A 24533-nucleotide genomic window follows, 5' to 3' on the forward strand; every position below is an offset into this window, starting at 1 on the left:
GCAGTTGCTGATCAGCGGTTGTCAGAACCCATGCTGAGCCAAGCGAGGAAACACAGATAGCACCCAAGCTCTCTACCTGAGCTCATGGAGGAGCTCTGAAGCCACTAATTGATAGAAAAATCCGCAGGCACATCTGGGGCTCAGGAGTTTTCCCTTGGTGGCTGCCATGGACAAAAAAAAATCCTTTATTGGCTCAATAGGTGAGTCAAGCTAGGGCTCGCCCCTTCGATTGTGCGGGACTCTGCTTGGGGTGGTGTTCAGGGCGGCAGGAAGGACTCTGGACTGGATGGGCTGAGCGTGCATTCATAGTCACTGGCTGTGGACTGGCACGCTGTCACCACAGACCGTGGCAGAGGGAGCCCCGCACAGCAGGCACCGCTGGCGATTTCCGATACAGAAAGGTGGGCAGCAAATAAATCACTCCATCGCTCCTGGAAGGATTTCACTTCTCTGCATAGTTCAGTTCCCTTTGACTACACACATCAGAAGCTGCAGGAGCGCCAGTCATGTATTTCCACAAGAATCTGTGCCTAAGGAACAGCTACCCTACAAGGGGTTTGAGTGTTTTTCTTTCCTCTCGGAGCTCCACAGACCACCGGCAGCAAGCAGCCAGCCGTTCACTCTGAGACTGCCAGGCCAGTTTGGTTTTATTCCACAGAGCGTGGGGCAAAGGCAGGACGCGCCATTTTCATGCCTGCGTTCTCCACATTGAGACTCCGCCGTGGAACTGTGCTCTTCAGTAGCGAACACTGTGCGTTTGGGCTGGAAATGGCGGCAGAGACGCAGACGGACAGGATTTTTGTCCCAAATCAAAACCTCATGACACCTGCCCGACAGGAACCCCGGGTGGGCGGGAACCCCCATCCCCTCGAGTGTACGAGCCCCCCGTCCCCCACCCAGCGCGCCGCTGTGCCGGCCGAGGGCAGAGCGCTGCGGGAGCGCCCGGGCCGCTCACCACCCCCCCCCCCCCTTCCCCGAGCTCCGTTCCCGACGGACCGATGCCTGCGGCCTGAGGCTCTGCGAGGCGCCGGCGGGACACCGACAGACGACCCAGCGCCTCAGGCCACCCCCGAGCCCCTTCCCGGTGCCGCCCGCGGCTCGTTAGTGTCAGCACCGTGACCAGGGAAGGGGGCGGGTATAACCCGGGGGGCACAGCTCCCGCCCGGCCGCCGCCATCGCCATCGCCTCAGGCCGCCGCCCCACGTGACCCCCGACCCCGGGGCGGGCGGCTCTCGCGAGCGGTGGCGTCATCGCTGCGCGCCGGCGCCTGCGCGCGACGGGGGCGAGGAGGAGGAGGGGGCGGCGGCGGCGCTTCGCTGTGTCACGGCGCGGCCTGCGGGGACGGCGGCGCGCGGGCGGCCATGGAGTACCTCATCGGCATTCAGGGCCCCGACTACATCCTGGTGGCGGCCGACACGGTGGCGGCCTCCAGCATCGTCCAGATGAAGCACGGTGAGAGGCCAGGCCCGCCCGGAGCCAGCAGCCCCGCCGCTACTCCGGGAGCGGGGAGCGGGGGGGTTAGCTCTGCCCTCCCCGGGGCAGGCCCGGCGGGGAGCCTCGGCCGAGCCCGGCCGGCCCTGGGCGGGCAGGGTGCCCCCCTGAGCTCCGGTCATGAGCAGGCGACGGGGGTGAGCTCCTGTGTGTGGTCAGGCAGGTCGCAGCCTCTGGCGCTGCCTGCAGCTGAGGAAGGGCTGTTAGAATAGGCTGGTGGGGGTGACGGTGGAGGCTGAAGTGTTTGAGTTTGAGTTTTCTTCATGGATCTAATGGATGGAGAGCAGCCCTGAGGAGAAGGACTTGGGGTCTTGGTTGATGAGAAGCTCAATATGACCCGGCAAGATGTGCTCGCAGCCCAGAAGGCCACCCGCATCCTGGGCCGCATCAGAGGAGACGCGGCCAGCGGGCCGGGGGAGGGGATTCTCCCCCTCTACACCACTCTGGTGAGACCCCAACGGGAGTACTGCATCCAGCTCTGGAGTCTTCAGCACAAGAAAGACATGGACCTGTTGGAGTGGGTCCAGAGGAGGCCACAAAGTTAATCTGGAGTCCCTCTGCTGTCAGGACAGGCTGAGAGAGTTGGGGTTGTTCAGCCTGGAGAAGAGAAGGCTCGGGGGAGACCTTGTTGTGCCTTCCAGTATCTGAAGCAACCTACAAGAAAGCTGGAGAGGGACTTTTTACGAGGGCATGGAGTGACAGGATGAAGGGTAATGGCTTCAAACTGGAAGAAGGTAGATTTAGATTAGATATCAGGAAGAAATTCTTGACTGTGAGGGCGGTGAGCCCCTGGGGCAGGTTGCCCCGAGAAGCTGTGGCTGCCCCATCCCTGGAGGTGTTCAAGGCCAGGTTGGACGGGGCTTGGAGCAACCTGGGCTGGGGGGAGGTGTCCCTGCCCAGGGCAGGGGGGTGGGACTGGATGATCTTTAAGGTCCCTTCCAACCCAAACCATTCTGTGATTCATTTTAGGGGCTGCTGGCTGGTCTCTGTCACTCAGAGTGAACCTAGGTCTCAAATGCCACTTGGTCACAGTTTCCAAGTCTGAGCCAGTATGACTGCACTGTGTTGGGTTGTCATGTTAACTTACTGGCTCAGGTAACCCTTTGCTTGTTAACCCAAACCTTGCTCTGTACTGCGCTATAGATTTGTTCAAAACTGCACAGGGATAACAGCAGTTGAGGTTAAATGCTTGGTTATGTCGAATTCACTGATAAATGTAATTAATGGGGAAAAGGGAATATTGGAAGTAAAAGCATCAGTGAAATTCATATCACAGGCCATATGAGCCAAACTGTAGTATGTTTTCAGTTTCCTTATGTATTAAAACATCTGGGGGATTGTTAAGCCTTTGAAATTTTTTGAAATTAATTTTTCTGCCTACTGTTGCAATAACATAGACTGAAGCTTGTTCACCAGGTGTAGTGATCTTTTTAGTCAAAATACTTTAGTTTAGAAGCTCTTTAAAAAAAAAAAAGTTATAGACTCCAGTATTCATAAACATCCCATAAAATTATGGATGTTATAACTAGCAGTACTTTTACGTAAAATATTTCACTTCATGTCTGTAAAAGTCAGTTGGAGTAGTGTTAGAAAGATGGCTGTGAAAGGTTTTGGAGATACAAAATGCAATATAATCACTTTAAACAATGTTTTGTAAGTTAACATTGTTTCCAAGTAGGTTTATTGATAAACTTTAAGGAAAATATACTGAGGACAGGATTTATTTGACTTGGGTGGGGGATCAAGTTTCTGGTATTTGTTTAGAATATTGGCGTTTACTAATACTTGCTTTAGCTTGTAAATCAATTGCAAGGGCTGATTGGTGTCTGTGGCCTTTCCTCAGCTCTCAAGACATGCAGCTGCTGGGGAGCTGTTGGGTACTTCTAATAACTGTTGAAATCATATTAGGGGATTGTGACACCTCATACCTATCTTGCAGCAGAGATTGTTCAGCATCTAGTAAACTGAAAGTGAAGTTTGGAGGTGGAGATTTAGTGTGGTTCTGTAGATCCGCCTTCAGTAAAAAAGGCATTCCTTTCACACCAACAGCTACTTGAATTTTTCCATCTCGGGTAGCGGAGTGCCAGCCTGTCCCCTTACATGAGACTGCAGTGTTACGCTGAGCACAGAATTGTCTTCAGTGTCGTCATCATGACAGCTTGGGTTCCCTGAAATATACACAAACAGGTTTTTAAAACTGCAGTTATGAATAAAAGTGTAGCTTACTGTTCCTTACTTTCCGTGTATATCAGTGGGCTGCTTTATAATTTATAATCAATACTTAAATGTTCAATTTTTTTACGAAAAAAAAGACAAGCAAAAACCTGTTTCTGAAAATGACTCGCTTAAATTGCTGATTTTTGAGACAGTCATGGATATCAGGAAGAGGGGGATCGGTTGACGTGGAATTTGGTTCTGGATTTCCTAGGATTGCTTTTGCTTGATGTGTTGATATTTCAGCTTTATACTAAAGGATTTGCTTCTGATGTAGTATATTTAGATAAAGTAGAATGGTTACTGAGTAAAATTCGTATTCCTGAACCAAGGAGACAGCACACATAACGTTGGAGTTGGTCTGAACACAATATTCTGTGTGAATTTTTCGTCTCTATGTCAGAAAGACCATGTATTTCTGAAAGGTCTCCCTTCCTGAAGGAAGCACTTTGTGCATTTCAGCTTTGTTTCTCTTGGTGATATGTTTAACAAGTCTTGTGTATTGTGCCACCAACTGTGAGGAGCTGAATGTTAGGGTTTGCTCGTGAACACTTTTTTGGTAGTGCTTCAGGTCGTAATGTAGTTATCGAAGTCTTTTACTTTCTTGCTTCTGAAAGAAATCATGATGTGTTACGACATCGGCAAAACGTTTTATTCTTTCTCATGACCGTGGCTCCTAATGTTATTTTTCTTTGCCTAGACCATGACAAAATGTTTAAGATGAGCGAAAAGATCTTACTCCTGTGTGTTGGGGAGGCTGGAGACACTGTACAGTTTGCAGAATACATCCAGAAAAATGTTCAGCTCTACAAAATGAGGAATGGTGAGTGAACGAGAGCAATTACTCACTGAGGGTTTGGAAGCAGTTAACGAGAGGTATAGTTAACAGTTGAATGTTGGTGGAAGGTTCTCAAAGCTTCTCTAGCTTTAAGGGTTTGGCATTTTTGGTGTCAAGCAAAGGTAGTGGTGAAGGCAGGATGAAGAAATGGAGGTTGGATTACATAGCATAAACCAAGAGGTTTATCCAAAGCCCAGCTAACCCGTTTGTAATATAAATGACATAATAATAGATTTGTTAGTAAAATATTTCTCTTAACAGTTGTCATGTGTGGACATATTATCAGTTTTCCGGATATACTGGACTGAAAAATTCAAGCTACATGCCCATAGCATTGTAATTTTTTGAAGCTATGTATTTTAATGGTCTATACAGAGATGAGCTACCCTGATTTTGAGGGCTTTTTTTATGCTTGTAGCTTTCAGAATAGACTGGAATTAGACAAAGGACACTTTGTCATGACAGAATATCTTGTTATTTCAAAATAGGAATGGAAAGTCAGGAAGTGAAATGTGAATATGGATTTGCACTGTTATCAAATAAACACATTTCTTCTCCAGGTTATGAATTGTCTCCTACTGCAGCTGCAAACTTTACGCGACGAAACCTAGCTGACTATCTTCGGAGTCGAGTGAGTAATAGCTGAAAGATTTTGGCAAAGGCTTACAGGGGGAAATTTCCATTTTCAAGTAATAGAGTCTGATGAAAAAGGTGGTGACTTCTCTCTTTAGTGATGAATTCAGTTGCTGAAAGGATGTTTTATTAAAATATAACTTGATTTGCTTATTTAAAAAACTTACCACATCGCTTATCAATAACTGATACAACTATAGGCTTAAAATTCCAGCCTTGGGCCCAATAGACATTTTGTCACAAACAGTGCAGACAGCTAAGTGAATTAAGCCTCTTTAACATCGAGATAAGGTTGTCAGTTTTCATGCAAATGCACTGAATCCGTTTAATCTTCTTGGAAAATGATTTAATAGAGCGAAGCCGTTTGATGTACTTAGCAAAACAAGTCTCTTTTGTAAACAGCAACATGAGGCTTTCGGTAAATATCAAATCCAAGTTGGAACTGTATTTTCAAGTTGCTAAACTGCAATTACTGATTTTACTCATGGTAATTTTTTCAAAGTATGAAAAGATATCATGAAGGGACAAACAGACTTTTAAGGATCCAAGGTTAGGAGGAATTTCATTAGCATTCTTCTCAATGATGTGCTACGTGAAAGAAAACAAGAAGAAAAAGGATTCTGAGAATGAAATTGAACAACTCTATCGGGGATAGGGCATGGGATAAATTATGTTGCTATTCTAACAGTATGCTGCACGGGCCTGAAATGATGCTTTGCAGTAGCAAATAAAGGCCAGTATTAACATTAGAGCTGTATTGTTGAGAATTATACATGTGTGGAGTGAGGCCCAGACCCTTCTTCAAGAACTCATCCGCAGGAACAACTGAAGATCGCTGTTCTCATGTCTGACATGGATGATGGCTGAAGGTAGCAAGTTTTCAAGTGACTAAAGTTAAAGCGAGTCGGTAGAGCTCAGTGCAGGGTCCTGCCTCAGTCTCATCCACAAAATGCTACTCTTGTGGTTTAAATGACTTCACCCAAGTACACGGATTGGGCATGGTTGGCAGAAGATGGTTGGCAGTGGTGCTGCTTGCTTTAGCTCAGATGTGATTTGGAAGGTCTGTGTGTGTTTTGTGGAACCGCGTGCAGTTTTTGAGGTTGGTGTGAAGGAGTAATGCTGCGGTGCCCAGCCCAGCTGACTGGGCTGCCTGGTGCCGGTGGCTTCTCTCAAGGGTGTCTGACCTGCACGGATGCTGACACCGAATGTCCTGCCCGCTAAAGCAGAAGCAGCCATTTCTTGCATACTATTTAAAGTTCCGCTAACAGGTGTAGTTTAACAGGCTTTTCGGTAAACTTGGCCAGCAGGACGTGGCACTGATGTGGCACTGTCATCTTCCTCTGTGCCGTGTCCCCTGAGGCCTGATCCTCCCTGTGTCTCCCCTCCTTCCTGCACCCACGCCTGTCTTCCAGCTCACCTGCTCCAGATGGGCAGCACAGTGGGGAGGACACTGGCAAAGGCAGATGTGTTTATTTACCGGAGACAAAGTGTTGTGCTGTTGCAGATGGCAATGCCCTGGAGCAAGCGGCGCACTCTGACACTACTGTCACACTACAGCGATCTCTATACTGCAGGGAGAACTCTTCTTCTTTAAACATAGCAGTTAATGATTTGTTTGTGGGATTTGGAACTTGACAATACAAACCTTGCCATCAGAATTTTCCTGTGAATTTTGTTACATTTTTGTTGTAATTTGCAGGATACCAGAAAGGTTAATACTAGTTCTCTTTATCTATTTAAATTGCTTATAGGATTCCTGGAGGCTACTAATTTAATTATGTGGATGATAAACATAAAAAATGAAAAGGTAAAACACGCCATCACCTCCTGTTAGGAGCAGGCAAGTAGTTTAGAAGTAAAAAGTTTGTTGGGGGGAAGGTGGTTTTTCGCCGTATTGCCATTTACCGTGTGAAGGTGTTTCTGTTACGGAGGGCGAGAAGGTATGTGAAGGGGAGTGGCAAACAGTGAAACAGTATTTTTTCAGGCTTTATACTGTTGTCGTGGCCCAGCCCAAAATAGAGCTCGTTCTGCATTGTTAATCACCATCTGGATTCCTCCCTATGTTATCTAGTTTGATTTAGCTTATGAACCTTGTGGCTCATGTAGGCCCAGTTCCTGGTATTTTAGGGACAACCCTTGTAAGGCAGCGCCTTGAAGTTGTTCTTTTGGTGCAAAGCATCGAGTGTAATGACACTGGGCTTGGAACTTAAGGCCGTTTCATTTCTCTTTTTAAAACATGGGTTTTATACTCCATAGTAGGATCTGAAAAGAATCTTTGTTGATTTCCATCTCTATGTTGCAATTGAGGCAAACCTAGAAACCGTTTTGGAGCCAACGGGCTTTCACGTAGGTGAGTGGTGCTGTGGCTCGTCTTCCACCGTTACCTACTGCAGCATCTCGCTTGATTCACCTGCTGAATCAGTGCTGGGTTTTATACATTTAACGTACGGCTGAGGTTTCCTGGTGGTGGGGAGTAGGAAAAATAACCCCCTGCCCCTCCAAACCCAACAAAGTTCAGTTTCTTGTTGTGATGCTATGTTTAATTATAGGTGACGGGGTCTGGCCCGAGTCCAAAGGCAGACTGTCAGTTCCTCTCCCCTTGTCCACGCTTGGCAGGATGCTTCCTCGCGCCCACCTTTCCCCCCTTGCTGTGACTGTGGCTTCCGCCAGATGTCACACCGCTGCTTGTCACCGCCCGGCCTCCCGCTGCTGATCTTGTTGGTTTAGCGTATTTATCACAACTGTTCTCTTCAGCTGTAAAGTCTGAAGAATTTCACACATCTCTTAATTGCTGTAGTTATTTTAAATCAAACAGCATAAAGTGCAAAGCTACTTGGGATGAGGAATATTGCCTCTAATAGCAATGGTAAGTTTAGGGGGAAAAAAATTTGTCCTGGTGTGTTAGTCGTCCGCTTATTTGGTAGGTCCTTAATTACACCAGTCCTCTAAAGAGTTTAGAACTGTTGGCATGGATTTGGTTGCAAACACCAAGGCTGCCTTTGGAACGCACAGAAGGACTGAGATGTGCAAGGAATGCCAGCCCCGGCATAGAGGTGTTGGTCCCACCAAGACAGCACTAAGAGGTGTTGGCTGCAAATTCCACCGGTAGTCACGGCAGTAGTAAATAGATGACTTATATTTTCTAATGTTTAAATCCTGCCTTTCTTGAATAATAGGAAGGCATGGGGGACGCTTTTTTACGTTTGAGTTTTGAGAAGTTGTCTCGTACGCCATTAGTGGGAGAACTTACAACTGAAACAGCTTACAGATTTGTTTAAGTCTGTATAACACCATTTATTTATGGTTGACTATCTCGCATATGCCAATGTTGGTAATTCAAAGTCACACAATAATTTGAGTGATCTTGTGTCATGGCTCTTAAATATCAACTTGTGTGATGTTTCAGAATAAATAAATGATGAAATACAGACTAATTAAACGAATACAGCTGCATGGTAACTTGGTTCCAAATATTCTTGAATGCTTTGAAGATTAAATCATACAATGTACAGTGATGTTTGATATATAACTGTAGCCTGCTTTATTCTTTCTAACTCTTTGGTGGAAGTCAAAATATAGTATCCTGTGATATTTTGAGTGCAAATTCACTGTGCTTATTATCAAAATGAAGTTTCTACTCTGATAAAGTTAATGTTTTGGCTTTAGGGCAAAATTGTGTTTGCTTGTTCTAACCTATTGTTAGTTGCATCATCATTTTTTTTCCTCATTTTATTGCTTTGTTGATCTAGACTTCCCAGCATTTTAAGAGGTATTCTCTTAGTACGATTAATAAGAAATATTATATAAATGTGAAAATACTGTAAGGATATAAAAGCAGTTTTTAAAAATATATAAAATTCCCACGTTTTCTTCTGAGCCTACATTTAAAAATAATACAGCAAATGCATGTTTCATGGTCTTATAAAGTACACATCTTGGAAGAAGATGTATAGGGACATCTGCTTTATTCATTATGGTGGAACGCACTAAGCCTAAAACATGAAGGAAACGGCTAAGGAATTGCAAGTCTTGCAAGTACAGCACAGTAAAAAGGCATGGTTACGTTAATGCACTTGCATGGTCTTTTTGGATAAGATGTAGATATTTTTCAGTCTTATTTGATAGGCTCTTGCTGAAGTCATAAACAAGAACCAGAGAAGACAGCAGCTAAAGCAGAGTACGTTTCTAGTTTCTGTTTCCAACCAAAGAAAAAAGCTGCAGATGTTGCAGTATCTTAGTTTTGCATAGAAATAAACCGATTCCTTAGATCTTCTTCATTCACTTTGTCAAATTAGCCTAGTATTAAAGATTAAACTTGGTACGTGCAATAAAAATCTAACAATTAACTGTCTGCAAGCTTTCATATGTGCTAAAATGGTCTATGGTTAGCAGTAGCGTGGCTGAGAAAAGAGCACGCTAAATTAACAAAGAAGTCCTTATAAACTGCAGAATGTTCACGTTGTGCTCACATGTTGACAGTAAAGATCCACAATATGTTGAGATGAAAGAATCTGGTGTGAAAACATAATTAAAGTTTTTTTAAGTTTGAATGTGCCATGAAAGCTTTAAAAAAGAAAGCAACCCAAAAACCAACCCACCAATTCTAAGGAGAATCAGTTTTATGTTTTTATTTGCTTCTGCATTCCATATTAGCAACAGACCTAATCTTTTGTAGGTCCAGATACATAATCTCCCGCAGACAGTATTGATGTAGTTGCTCGTAGCATTTCATGGCAAAGAATTGGGAAACCAGCTATGTTGCTATTCTGTAGGTGGCATGGGGAATTAAGATTCAAAGATTTGGGTGTGGCAGCTTTAATGAAAACGTGGTTGCTGTTTGTAGACCCCTTACCATGTGAACCTCCTCCTGGCTGGCTATGACGACCACGAAGGTCCTGCCCTTTATTACATGGATTACCTTGCGGCTCTGGCTAAAGCTCCTTTTGCAGCACATGGATATGGTGCATTCCTTACCCTCAGCATCCTTGACCGCTACTACAAGCCAAGTAAGTGGAGTCTACGGAGAGGAAAATTCTCCTGTTACTGGTTAATAAATTAAAGGCTTAAACTGAGAGATTGACATTTTCTGAGTCAGATGGTCCAGCGCAATTGCTGTGATGCTACAGAGTTGAATTTGACTTTTTGTTAGAATAAATGTAGCTTTAAAGATTGCCTTCTGTTTTTGCTGAAACGGTAATGTGAAACTAGTCAACTCCTTTAAGTGTTTTCCTGTTTGAAGCATAACAGACTGTAAGTGAAGGAAGTTTCAATTTATTCCAAAACATGACTAGACTTTCCTGGACCATTAGCTGTTGGTAGTCTGTTTTTAATAAATAACGTTTTGATAACTTTATCTTCTACTTGCTTGCCTGTTGGCTATGACATGTACATTGTACATGTACAGAGTATCAATCTTCAGAGGGCAGTCCCAGATCCTGTTTCTCCGTATCTTGGACTGGCTTTGTGTGTGATATATGAAAAACACACAAGTGAAAGGTATTCCGAGCAAGATTATCTTCAGTACTCTGAAGTAGTGATGATGAAGATTGGTTGGTTTGGTTTAGAGTTTTATGCACGTGGTAGCTCTTGATCATAATTCTTGTACATGTCTGTACCTGTCTAAAGTTTTAATTTTAGAATCATAATCCAGTTCCTGCACTGCCAAGGGATAAACGTGGGCCCATCCCCACCTCACAGATGAGGAAATGTGCAGAGCTCGGAATATTGTTAATTTGACGTCTTTGGCTTTAGCTACAAAACTACTCCTGTGTGCAAAGCGGAGTTTAATCTCATAGCAGAGATGTTCGCTTAGTAATCCTGTCACCTGTCTCCTGCAAGAAACGTAGCTATAAACTGACAATTTTATTCTAATGGGACTTCTGCCTGAACAGTGGATGCAGGCCTGGAGCAAACTCTAGAAACAAGTTTTGTGTGATCCACAGAGCTTCCTTGTTTTCTAGTCATGTCTCCTGAAAATGATACTGCTCCATTTCACCATTCCTTGTGAAAAGAGAAAAATAGCGAGCTACGATACGTTGTCATGGCTTGCCATCCCTACAGAGTGCTGGATTTTATCCTAATGTGTGAGAATAGCAGGGGCATCGCACACGTGCCTTTCCCATTATTAAAACTAATACCCAGCAGGGAACGTAGCACTAAAACCAATCTCCGCCTACTGTCGCTGACTTGCAGCCGGCTGTGGACAGATGGAGCTGATTTAAAACTGTAATAAACTCGAGAAGAGAGAGACGGCTGGACTTCTCCAAAGCCCAGTCCCTGGCCATGGGAGGCAGAATTCCGTCATGCTTCCCATTCAGTGTAACAAATCGATTCTCAATGGCTTGTTGCAGTGTGAGCGCTTTGGTGCAGGACGTCCTCAGTACATCTGGAAAGTGTTTTCTGTGAGCTGGGAAGGAGAGTTTTTGGTGCTCAGCTGAAAAGTTGTTTAAATTTAATAAAGTTTCTGTTGAGAGAGATGGCCTCTAATTCAATCAATCTGTGGATGTTTTCTCTTTCAGGTATCACACGTGAGGAAGCTGTGGAGCTCCTAAAAAAATGTCTAGAGGAGGTGAGTTGCCAAAATAGGCCCTTATGATCTTGAGAAAGGAATGTTTGTTTGCATTCATTTACTGATATTTTCCTGTTCCTCTCGTTGCATTTTTTTTGCTGCCTTTGCCAGAAGGGGTAATAAATGTGCATTGACCAGATGTGAAATAGCTACTGAGGAAAAGGATTTGTGGGCACTTGCATTGTCTTAGCATGGTTCGTGTCCTCCAGAACATAAACTTGAAGCTTAATTGCTTTTCTTTACTTCTGCTTCTTCCATGCTTAGCATAATATCGATACAGCCTTTGACTTTTTCCTTTTATGTTTCTTCTGAACATAATGCAAGCATCCTCTGTTACTTGTATTACACTTAACTAATGTGTACTTCTCTTCCAGCTTGTGAAGTGATATCTAACTGAGGTAAAGATTTGACCTTAAAGTTCATGGTCAATTTTAGCATAAACATAACCTTTCAGACTCCAAGGCTTTTATTATAGGAAAATATTCTTTACCCTTGTCTCTAAGAGGTTGAATGGAATGTAACTGGGGAAAAACATCTGGGGAAACATCAGGAAGAAGTACTCTAAAGAGGTTTTGTTTGAAGTGTCTTTTTGATACATATGCTTTGTGCCCTAAGTTGCAGCCCATTCTAGTCATCTTCCTACTTGAATGTCTTCCTCATTAACAGGCTTGTGTATTTTGCATCTCTAGTCTTGTCCAACATGGATAGTCTTAAAACAGAGAACAAACTCATGCTAATTGATTCCTGAGCAGTAAAAAAACCACTCTAGTTCCTAATGTTTCAGGTCACTAGAACCAGAATGGAAATTTTGATGTGCAATCATATATCCCTTAAATTATGCTCTCCTCTTTTATCTAAGCTTTGAATGAATCTCATCTCTTTTGTCTTTTTGTCTTTTGTTGAACAGCTTCAGAAACGCTTCATCCTAAATCTGACTTCTTTCAATGCCCGGTTCATTGACAAAGATGGCATCCATGAAGTCGACAATATCCCCCTTCCAAAAGCGATGTCTTAACCCCTGAGGTCTTTCTTCAGCAGTTGTCTTTTTTGTTCACTTTTGGTTTTTTCTATTCATTTGAAGCACACAGTCATGTACTGCACTGGGAGATCGAATAAAGATTGACATTTATATAGCCAGTTTTATCTTTTTATTCCATTGATCCTTCCTGAGAGCATCTAAGTAAATCGTTCCACAGTGAAGGGGAAACATGATTTACTGTTAATGGGTGCACATTCAGGTTACTTATCCTTCTTTCCTCTTCTGAGATTTTTACTTCCTCCTCCCCATAAGTTTTCTTATGTGTGGGAAAACTGGTACTATATTTTCTAGATGAAAATGTGCTGTCACCCACTCACATAATTAAAGCTCAACAAACGCTGGGTGTTTCATGCTAAACATACAGCATCTACTTTATTTTTCCAAAGATGTTCCACTGTTTGCTTTATAAAACAATAATAATCAGGTTTTCAAAGACCTGATTTGCTTTTGTTATACTTTGTTTCAGTTTAATCCAAGTGAAAGGTGAAAGAACAGATTTTCAAGGAGAATGGTTTTTAAATGCTAGTGCCATTTTTAACTCACCTGGCCGCGGTTCTGTTCCTGGGAAGGAATATTCTGCTAGTGCAGTAGGCTTGTAACTACGTTAAGTATTTTAAATACAAACCGAAGTATCAATTGTGTGATTTTTTTTTTTTCTTAATTGATGTCTCTGTATATTTAGGAGAACGTAAAGTTCCATGAGAAGTGAAACTGCAGCACTTTTCATAAATCGTTGTGATACTCTCAGCTGGCTAGAGCTTTGTTTCCATGAGGGTAATCACTGATCTGTCCGTAGGCTGCAGATGATGCCTCCGTATAAAAACTCCATTCACAGAACAGCCTCAGATAATTATCATGTGGCTGATACTTGCAGTCTGCCCAGAGTGATTCTTGGGAGAATAATTTTCAGTGAGACCGCTTCCCTACTTGAATTTGCATTGAACGAGTTAACCATTTACAATGCTCTGGTTGGGTGCTTATTTTATGTCTGAATAAGCTTGGGAAAAGAGTCTTGGAAAGAAGAGAGATGTGTACAAGGTTGTGTGCAGACCGTATTACTTATGCGATGTAACGCCCAAGTTCTCAGTTGGGAAAGGTAAGTGACAGACCTAACTGACTGTCTTTATTTGTCGAAGCTTTTTTGGTCTTGCCTCAGTAGTGTGTTTGAGAGTGTTAGTCTCTTCCCCAGAAAGTTGTGAGTATTAAAGACCAAGTTTTCCCATCTTATCGAACGTATGGGATCTGGATTAGAGACTGAGACTTGCTTAATGTCACAGGAGAAATTCGCAGCTCCAGTGCCTTAACTCATCCTGCCTCTTAACACTGCCCTTACTTCAATCTATTTTTTTAACTAAAGTCCCATCAGGCTTTGTAGTTTAATATTTTCCAGAACGAGCTTAGTTATCAGCTAGTTTTGCTGTAATCGTGGCTGCAGTGGCTTTTATTTAAGGCCAATGGCATATAACCCTCTGAAACATTTTGCTAAAATTTGCTTTTTCTTTTAAAAACCTTTTCAAACTTTTTTACACTGTAAGAAAGGAAGCTCTAGCCGGGTTATTTTCTCTCGGCACGTCACATTTAACGTGAGTAGAGCGTGAGTGTTGTAGTTCCGCAACTGAAATCTCACCCCTTCGTGTTGCATTAATGTATTTGTTTAGCTTAATATGCAGCATCTCTAATTTATTTTACCGCTGATGTTGAATGTTTTTGCAGGTTTCTTGTCTCTCTTTGCAAAGTCGTCATTGCAGAGTGGCTGAGCTGGTGTGATATTTTTGCCACTGCATATCAAAGTGGCAGTGGCTCCTTGTTGGAGGCATTCGTTACTTCAGACCCCCGAACTGGGGTGTGGTGCTATTGGATCATGTGAGTCTGGCAGAGAATGTGCCTGGAGTTTTTATTGGCGCCTATTTGCATGCAGGTGATTAATAAACATAAAACAATTATTCCCTTGCAAACACCCTCGTTGGATTCGGGTTGGAGCGGAACATATGTTTTGCCCGAGGGCAGGGACGGGGTCTGAATCCCCCATTGAGTGAGAGATACACGGGGTGGCATCAGGAGCCAACAGAGCAGCAACCGCTAGGAATGAATAAATACAGACCTTTAGTGCAAAGCAGAAGAACAAAAGAATTGCCCGACGATGAGATTGGGCTCTCATCTCTAATGAAGTAGATTCTTTTGAGGACTTTCCAAGAATTTACACTTTTTAAGGAAAGGTGTAATACTTTTGCTGTGTAACTTTGGCTTGTTTTAAAAGGTCTACAGTGCTGATCTTTAAATTCGGAAACATTCAAATTTTAATTTTTGACAGTAAGATATGGAATCTGCTTGAAAAAAATCTGTGTTTAAAGTTTCCCATTTGCATTACTTAAGGAGAAGAAAACTTGCTTCGAGTTTAGCCCTTAAGCTTTTGAAAACCGAATTTTGCCTAGAATCCAGGAATCCCTTTTGGAAAGAATTCACTTTTCCGTTTGAAAAGCATCTGTATTTATCATGACAGGCCTCTCTCTCGTAAGAAATCTCTGAAAGAATTGAGCACTGCAAGAAAGTACTGCTTTCTGCTAATAAGTTTTGGGGTTTTTTTTTTGTTCTTCGTATTATAAAAAAACCGAATGTTGTAAACCAAGGCAGCGTGTTCCTAGGGCGCTGCAGCCACAGTGAGCTGTTCTGCTTTGCTTTGGCTGGTAATTCTGACCATATGTTTTACTACCAAAGCCTCAGGGCCTAAAGAGTTAACAAGGCACTTTTTCTGGCGCTAGGTTTCCTGTTTAAAGACAGTCTCTTCCTGAGCCCTGTGCCTGTAACAGATCAGTGCACCAGCTCATCTCTTGGCGTTTGCTCGAAGATTGGTTTACACGAGAGCAGAGCCGCTGCCTGCGGCCACGTTACGTGGGGAGTGCTGTGCTGAAAGAAGTATGTGAGTGTAGGTGTAGTGTTTGTAGGTCTTTTTCTTGGTGTTTAATTACACCTTTTCATGGAAGAAAATCTGCATCAGTAGACCTTCACGCGTACCAGAAACATTGGCACAGAGGGGTCACCAGCACTGGGGCAGCTGCCTGGCCAAAGTGTACTTAGCACAAGTTTGCAACGTCACCAAGACAGTTCTGCCATCCTAAAAGTGACTAGACGGCTTGGAGTCATCTGGAGTGATGAAGGTTCTCCCTGCGTGCGATGGCAAGTGACAGCCGAGCACAGACATACGATTAAAAATTGAAATGGCTGAAAGGTAGAAGCTACACCACCCCCCCACCCCCAATGCCGTGTTCAGCCTTTATGAGGAACCACTGGTGGGGAGAGTGCCCCAAGCTGCTTCACCTACATGTTTCCCCAAGATTTCTTCTGTCGAAGAAATCCATGACCCCGTTCAGTGAAACAATCCAGGAGAGGCTGCGGCCCCGGGCAGGTGAAATGCCGTGGGCAGGGATGGCTTTTTCTGCGTGAACCTGAGGGCCCTCATCAGGTGTGCTTGGAGAAATTAGTGAGCCAGTGTAGAGACTGCACAGCAACAGAATAATCAAAGGTACAGAAATAAAGCATGTTTGGAGCAATCTTATGCAGTATTCATGGCAGTCTTTGAGTTCATGGTGAATTGATGAAACAGTCAGTGGCAGAAACTGCGACAAACTGGAGCTGTCGCTTTTCAGAGTAAAGCCGTGGGAGCGGAGGGGAAGGGTCAGGCTAAGCTCTCCCACGGAGGCGTTTTCATCTGCTCTTGTCTCTGGTTTTGACAGTGGGTTCCTACGAGAAGTATTAGCCGGTGCCAGGGCTGACATCGTGGATTACATTCACAGTGCTTGGGATTTGGTTGATTCCATTTTCCAGTCTGAAGCAGGGACGGAATATTCCTTTTACATAAAATAGCTTGGCGTCTAAGGGAGGGAAACCCTCTAACTGCGCTACCTGTGAAGCACTGTACTTACTGTGTCTGTAAAGAAGAATAATTTTATCCTACTCATAAAAAAAATATCCTTCAAGCCATTTTTAATTCCTTTTCTTTAAAGGTTTAACCTTATGCAGAGTTTCCATGTGCTGTTATCAGTCTGCCATCAGCAGTAATTAAGGGCAGGAAATTTTCATTCGAGCACTGATCAAACTAAGCAGACAAGTTGTTTTAACAGATTTCAAAAAGCAAAATGGAAATGGTGGAATTAAAGCATGCAACTTCTCTTTTTTTCCGTGTTCTTGACTATGTTGGTCTGAGCCTCTGTGCACTCCTGGCTTGCTGAGGACTATGTTAAAAATAAGTTAGTTGTCTTGAAAATGCGAAGTGACAGTTTAAGCGTTTTGTTTCTGTGCTAATGTTCAATTAGGTAGTTATCCAATAAGCTTATTCATGTAGTCTAACTCAAGACAGCTGTGGAAGGAATAGGGAAGACCCTTTGCTGTTGCGGAATGGTGAGAGGGGAAAGGATGTTTAGAAGGATCTGTTTCGGAACTGCCGGTGTGTTCTTCCCCATGTAATGATAGTAAAGCATTAAAGGTCAGCAAGATCTGTGAAAAATTAAATTCTGTTGATCAAATCTATAGAGACGTGAAACTAAAACGTGGATAGATCTGAATAGCAACAAATGCAGTATAAGTTTGGATCTATAAATTAACTCTAAGACAACTGTACAAACTGGGGCCAACCTAATAACCCACTTGACTGAAAGAGTGACTTGGCGAAGTGTATGTTGATTTTGGGCAAAGTACCTTTTGCTCAGTAGCAGCTCCTTTGACATCATCAAATGTTTGTGCATAAACACTAGAAATATGAAAATAGTGCATCTCCTTTAATTTACAGATGACAGAGCAGGCTCCATCGTATTTTGTATCAGTATTTTTAGGATTATTGACTGTCCTGTGATAGTACCACCACAATGGCTGTGGGCTTAAGTGATGCTTGATCTCCTCTTGCTAAATGTTGCACTTGAAATGCAAGAGATGCCATTGCCCTGCGACCGCAGCTTTCGGTCTGTGGGGAAACCCTGCGCATCTCACAAGCCTCTTGCATTCAGCAGAGGGCAGTGATCTTGCGTGCACGCCACCGCCTCCTTACAAACTCGTTTGGCCTCCTCCTCTCTGTGCAGATGGTCTGACGGTCACAAACTCAGCCGTATGGAGAGCACATTCATGCCTTGTCCAGCAGCGACAGGTAGGATGTACAAGATTGTTTCTTCCCTTGGAAGAGGCACACTTTATTTGTCACAAGTGTCAGACAGTTGTCCCGTGAAACAGATAATCGTCCGTGTTTTCACAAGTGAAGGCTGAGATAGCTAGTGACTTGCCAAAGCAATCAAAGCGTAGCTGGAATCCATCCTCTACTAGTTAGTCCAAGCATTAATGTGCAGAGGAGGTAAAGCTAAAGTACACTTTTAATTTTTTTAAAAAAGATAATACCATTCTCCCTTGCAAAATTGTTCTTGATGTTTACTACTATGTCCTTGAAGTGAGGATGCTCACTATTTTATCAGCAACAGGGCAGGAAAAGCTACAGCACCCTGTGATGGTATTTTCAAAGACCTTTCTGTGATCCCACAGCACAAAAAATTTGCTTAAGAAAAAAAAAAAAGTCAGGAAAAGTCTGAAATGGCTGTTTTGGAATGTGGAACGCTGTAACACACTCATTTGCTTATACCCAACAAACATGTAGTGTACTGAGGCCATGGCTGAAAGATGTCATTATGGTCCTGGGCTGAGCAGAAAATGCACTTGTCTGTAGGATAAAATGTCTACAGTTGGAGTATATGGGAATCGGAAACTTTAAAGTACATAACCGAAGTCTGACATCTGGGAATTGGGAAGACATTTCCTAAGCTGTCGGATCATTTTGTGGTTTTCTTTTTTGGAACAGCAGTTTCTTGAGTCTCTGAAACTTCTTTTACTGGGCAAGGCCAAGTACAGGATAGAAAAGGATCTCCAGGGTTTACTTATTTCTTATCTTCTCTCATTTAAATTGATAACGTTTAAACCTGTTTCTCTTTTCACTTTTTATAATCATCCCTAAAATCCTGTAGCTCTGAGTGGGCACCTTCAAGGAGAAAACAATTAAAACTGGGTTCTAATTTCATTTCTCTTACAGTAGTCACTCAACACACATGCGAAACCTGTCCAAGTCATCACACTTGGGGCTTCACTCCGGTACATCTGATATTCCTAGGGCTGTGTATTAGTGTTTACCTTAGTGTTTATTGCCCGTGCTTTGATGAAACGTCAGGAAGGCTGGTTGTGTGAACACTGCCAGAGGTCAGCTTGCCTTCATCTCAGATGTTTACATAAGGTGGTTAAAGATTTGAGGTTAACCTCTGCTGGTGTTTTTAGGAGCTGTAAAGCCATACGGTTTTGGTTTTGGTTTCCGCGTTGGCTCCGAAATTTGTGGAGAACTAAACCAAAAGGTTCTTTATGTTCAAAAGCTGTGAAAAAGCTTATTAACACATGGCATTAATAGAAAAAAAATCTTTGCCCCAAACTGAACAGACCTATTCTTCCTCTGAACGTTTTTCTGGCTGAATTACACCTTAGCTCAGCAGATTCAAAGGCACTATGACAACTTTTTTTTAAGAATACTTTAAAATAGGAAAGTTCCTTTATTTTTATCTTTTCATCAAAGTCTTCGGACTTCACCAGATAGACCTGTAGTGTAGATTCTCTAATCTGTCCATCTTTCTTCCAAATACTGTGGAAGATGCTCCATAGGGTGGAGAGGTTTCCTGCCTCTTTTCCCTTGCCCGTTTTCCTGGGGACAGCTGAATGCTTCTCGGTTTGCCTGAAACCTGCTTTTCTCCGCTGGTGCACGCGTGGCCGTGCCATGGCAGGCGGCGATGCACTCCCCATCCCGCGCAGGGCTGCGGGTGCGCTCGCTCCTGTCTTGGCTCCAGAGACCCGTGCCAAGCCCCGTCTTCCTCCCAAAGAGATCCTGAACGGAGCAGAGTCAGAGTTATCTGCGCCAGAAGACCAGTCTGATTTAGCATGGTAATTGCTGGCTTCTCCTGGAGGCTCCCTGTGATGACCAAATTAGCAGGAAACTCTAAAAGGTATAATGTGCTCCTGACACATGACAGGGCTGGGGGAGAGGAAATGAAATGGAAATGGGTCAGGAGTGGGAGGCCCAGGCTGAAGCAATTCCCTGTGGTGCCAGGGTCCATTTAAGAGTCAAAGCAGCAGCACATTACAAAGAGGGTGTAGAAAGGCTGTTTTCATTGTCCGAACCAAGCAAACTGGCCTTTCCACTCGTCTCCTCCTCAGCAGCGCCTGCAGCACCATTTGATGTATCGCCTTCCTCCTCTGAACGCTGCTCTGCCTTCGTTTTTGCAATGAACCAACAGGCAGCAAAGGGGAACAGGGGTTCTTAAAGGACATAATTTTTTATCATTGGAAATAAAATAATAAGCTTATAGTCTGTATCTTTGTCTGAAGCAGAATGTAGAAACTAACTTTGGTTTTTTGTAGTTACGGTGCATGGTTTTCCTCAAAATCCCTATGTCTCCCTCTGCAAATCACTTTCACTCTCCACGTGGCATCTGTTTTCTGTAAGATGTAGGTAACTATTTGTTTTGTAATTTCGTCTACTGAAATAGGAACGTTGGGGTAAGATGTCTTTGCACAGGGCCCAATACAAAGATTTGATGTCTGATTGAACAAAGTGGTACAACTAGAACATAAACGTAACCTTCCCGAAACAAACAGATACGCCGATTGTATCGCATTGGATGAAATGCTTTCATGGGAAATGCTCCTTTTCTGAAAATATTTGCCACATGTTGAGAAATAAACCTGTTGGAAAAGAAACGTCCCTGGATGACACAATCTGTGTAGGAAATACAGGTAAGTCCTCTGTTTACAATTCCACATAGTTGTCAGAAACAATAAAGTCTTCGAGGTGTGATGAAGCTCTCATGAACTCCAGAATAAAAGTGGGCAGTATTTCAGCCACCGATGTGCTGAAGCTCAAGTGGACACCTCCGTGGATCCACTTTGATCAGGTCTGTAACACCGTGTACGTTTGACTATGGAAGACCTGGAGTGGCGTATGGGAAGAATGTGATTTACTACTTAAAGTGTGCACTTGAGAATAAATAAATCCCAGATACCATTGCAGAATTAGCTGAAACTTATCTGTTCTGTGAGAAAATAAAGAGAAATGTAGAGGATATGAAATTTTGGGTGTGGACAGAGGAGGATGGTGGACTGGTTATCATGTTTTGTTGAGTGCAGGTCATTCAGTCACAGCAAGAAAACGCTGCCTCTTGGGGATTCTTCAGCCAGTTTAAGTGGAAAAACAGTGGAAAAACTTGAGGGGAACCTGAGGCGCTTCTGCATAGACAGAGCCATTGTCAGGTGAGAAGTCTGCAGCATCCAGACACGTCCTGCCATGCTGTAGAACTTCTTGACTTGGAGCAATGGCTTGATCTCTCTCTGAACTCATTTCACACCCCAAAGAAGTTGAGTAGTCTCCATTTAACAAATCTTCTTTGGCTATAACCTTTGCTACTAAAATGAAACTATCCTTATGGGAAATACTTCTGAATTTCAGCATATAATTTTAGCCTTTTCTCTGCTGAAAAGCATCAAATGAGGAGCATCTGAAGGTGTCAGGGTAAAAATGTGCAAAGGAGCCATCCAGAATAACCCTGGCATCATTTCTGCTGTCTGCCTGCCTCCGAGGTTACTGGGATGCTTCAGCACTGCGATTACGGGGTCAAAGCTTGGGTGTATATTCAGTGTCTGGAATTATTATTGCTATTTATGGCATCCTGTTGCAAATGCAGCGATGCTCAGGTGGCCGCAGTGGGAATCCTTTGCAATATAAAGGAGGTCAGGCAGGAAGACCAAAATGATACCTTCTGGCTCAGCATGTTCAGATTCGGTGTAATGACTGCGTTTACGCTGTCTCTCCCAAAGTCTGTCAGGGGAATTCAGGCTACAGCCGTATGCCGTGCATGACGCTGTGCTGTCTGTCCGGGCTGCTACATCAATGCTCTCTGAAACAAGCCTGTTGTCACCACGCAAAAAACATTTGTTTTACTGCCTGATTTGAAAATGTTTTTGGTTTTGGTGTTTGGATTCAGTTGCACTAACAGGAAAAACTTCCTTTGCTCACCGATGGTGTGGCTCCTCAGATTCTCTATGTAAAGTTTGGAATTTAATGAACTCTCTCATATATGAAAGAATGCATTAACTACAGGTCAGCAAAGTCTGTTTATTTTGTTGTTTTACTAGGGAGGGCTGTTATTACCCTGTTGCTTTTAAGGTAGCCTGCTTAAAGGTAGTTATTTAGCCTATCCAAAGCCATGCAGAATGCCAACACAACCTCTGCTCGTTTGCGTTAACGATACAGTAGAGAGTCACAGTCAATGTTATCCCTGGCTTACCCTTGGGACAGCCGGCTGTTAGGGAACAGAGGGGTTTTGTTAATGTCCTTTTTTCTTTCTCACTTGTCAAGGATTGTCGTGTGGTTTCCCTGGACTTGTCATTCATTCAAAATTAATTCAAAAAAGATATTATTATTTTTTTTTTGCAATTCGCCTTTAGGATTGAAATTCCAGAGTGTTCTATAACAAGCGCAGAAACCATGAGTCTGAATCTATTTTTACTCTTTGACACAATCCCGCGTATTTTCCCACGATAATATTTGTAATCAGTGTGGGAATTTATACCAGGGTAGAGCCATGAATTGTGTAAAATGCCTTTTTCTTTCTCCTCTTTGGATGGAAAAGCAAAGAACACATCAGGGGATGGCGTTGTTTGACAGAGAGCCGGGAGGGGAACTCCAGTGCTCACTCATTGAAGACAATAATTGGCCTGGTACAACCTCTGAAAGCCGTGCTCTTCGCAGGCATCTCTGCGGGCCTGCAGAAAGGAAGATGCCCAAAATTTTGGGAAGTCTCAATGCTTTTAGAAAGTTGATCCTACATGACATGTCCATCGTCGATCTTGAGCATCCGTGGCCTCCTGGTCTTTCAGGCACCAGACTGTTCCTCATCAAACATTCAAAAGCCTTGCAGTTACCCAGAGAGGAAAATGAGGAGGGAGGTACTTTTCCACCCGACGGACGTGGCGTGTAATTACCGTCGGCATATCCTGATTCTTCGTATTGCTCATCGCTGCTATGTCTAAGAATTCCTTGATATTCAAAGAGTGCCCTAACCAACGCAGGTTTTCATAATGTGATTACATTATGAAATTATATTTCACGCCTGTATATTATAGTGTGCACACATACACCGTCATCATCTGTCAGAGTGTAGTTTGCTCTTCTCTGATACTGCGCACCAGAGGATGTCTACAAATTGAATTATTTCAGGATAGTTAGCCTAAATAACTCCATGTAGGGTCCAGGTAGGGAAACCTGTACTGTAGCACAAAAGCATCTTATTCTCCTTTATCATCATCTATTTTAAACACGGATTATGCTGATGCAGAACAGGGCACTCCTATTTTGGAATACTTTTAAATAGGAATAGTTTTTGTGCTTTCGGCTCACACCCTGCATTATCCAAAATAGCTTTGAAGTGTAAACAAGCCTCTAATGTGTCTGTAGTATTTCCATTCTGCTCCGTGACTCCTCCTTCTTCCCTGGCTCTTCCTTTGGGAAGGTCCAGAGCAAAACCAGACCTGCAGAGCCCGTCATTTAGGTCTTTGCTTTCACAAACTTCATACCAAGGGACGTTTCCAATGCAATTCCTAATTTAAATGCATCCCTGAGATTTTGAAGGGAGTATTTAGATGCAAGTTTCTGACTCTGGGCCATCCCCACAAATTATATTCGTACATAAAATATTTTCTTTCACACTTTTCTAAAAGGGAGCTCCCTCTGGAAGCCTGTGGTGCTTTTTGGGACTGTTTCATTATTTCTCTGTTATCATCAGCCTATTCTGCAGCCTCCAGAGAAAACCGATGGGTACAACGCTGAGAAAGGTCCAATATAATGAGTGCTGTAATGACCCAGACCCACATCCCTCTGCCCAGTCTCGAGCTGTGACGAGCAATGGATGTGTGGGGAAGACTGCAAACACGCTGTCCAAAATCACCCCTCTCCCACTGCCATTTACACATCTGCTTCCATGAAACGCCACGGCTTTTCACTTGTCTGCTGTTCATTCATTTAAACCTGCTTCCCGACTCTTTCGTTCGGCGTCCTGCCTCTACTTTTAGTGTCATCGGTCCCTCTTTGTATTCTTTTATACCATTATTTTCCAATCCTCCTGCCATATACTGCTCCTGTCCTTACGAGCGGTGCAGCTCTGACCCCTTCGTCCCTCCGCACGCAGAAGTCAGTTCCCACCTGAGGTCTCCCTGGCTGCCCCTCTCCACGGCTTTGCCCGTTGGGCTGCCAGATCTGCACTCAAGATAGAGCAATACTACGCAAACACATGTGTGTCGTGCAGCATAATCTGTGTTGTGGTTTGTTAATCCTTTTCTAAGAGTTCCCATCACCTTGTTTGTATTTCCAACCTCCTGTGAGTACGAGGTGGCTGTTTTCCGAGTCCTATCCCTAATGCCACAAACATAGCAGCTAATTTAGAGCGCTTTGCTGCGGATAGATTAGTAGGGTTATTTTATCTGCTAATTTATCACTCGTTGTCTTGATACCATGAGGTCCTTCTGCAGCTCTTCACAGACAGGTTTAGATTTGACTGTGCTGAGTAGTTCTGAGCCACCCGCAAAGACATCATTGCACTGTTCTGCGCCGGCGTTACCGGAGGCGCCGGCCGGGCTGCGACGCCTCGCGAGATTGGGGCACTACCGCCAGCGCCCCTCATCCCGTCAGC

At 43.6% G+C, this 24533-nt stretch overlaps 1 protein-coding gene across 2 annotated transcripts; it reads left to right on the plus strand.

Annotated features, from left to right (window-relative positions):
* The first annotated feature begins 1268 nt into the window (after positions 1-1268).
* Positions 1269-12884, plus strand: PSMB2 (proteasome (prosome, macropain) subunit, beta type, 2). Of its 2 annotated transcripts, none has more exons than XM_009895611.1 (6): positions 1269-1452; positions 4406-4528; positions 5104-5174; positions 10020-10182; positions 11695-11744; positions 12652-12884. In XM_009895611.1, exons 1-6 carry the CDS (start codon positions 1362-1364, stop codon positions 12757-12759), a joined length of 606 nt encoding a protein of 201 aa, XP_009893913.1. In that variant the 5' UTR covers positions 1269-1361; the 3' UTR covers positions 12760-12884. The 2 variants fall into 2 exon arrangements, with proteins under 2 accessions (XP_009893913.1, XP_009893915.1); XM_009895613.1 differs by having other exon boundaries at positions 1362-1377.
* The last annotated feature ends 11649 nt before the right edge of the window (positions 12885-24533 follow it).

Source organism: Charadrius vociferus, unplaced genomic scaffold, assembly GCF_000708025.1.
Source record: "Charadrius vociferus isolate BGI_N301 unplaced genomic scaffold, ASM70802v2 scaffold812, whole genome shotgun sequence".
Taxonomy (NCBI): Eukaryota; Metazoa; Chordata; class Aves; order Charadriiformes; family Charadriidae; genus Charadrius; species Charadrius vociferus.

Bases quoted from the DNA above. Each gene is read 5' to 3' on its own strand.
- PSMB2 (XM_009895611.1), top strand. From the start codon at position 1,362: ATGGAGTACCTCATCGGCATTCAGGGCCCCGACTACATCCTGGTGGCG. The intron at 5,175-10,019 runs GTGAGTAATAGC...TGCTGTTTGTAG, and splicing joins CTGACTATCTTCGGAGTCGA to ACCCCTTACCATGTGAACCT. The intron at 10,183-11,694 runs GTAAGTGGAGTC...TTTCTCTTTCAG, and splicing joins TGACCGCTACTACAAGCCAA to GTATCACACGTGAGGAAGCT.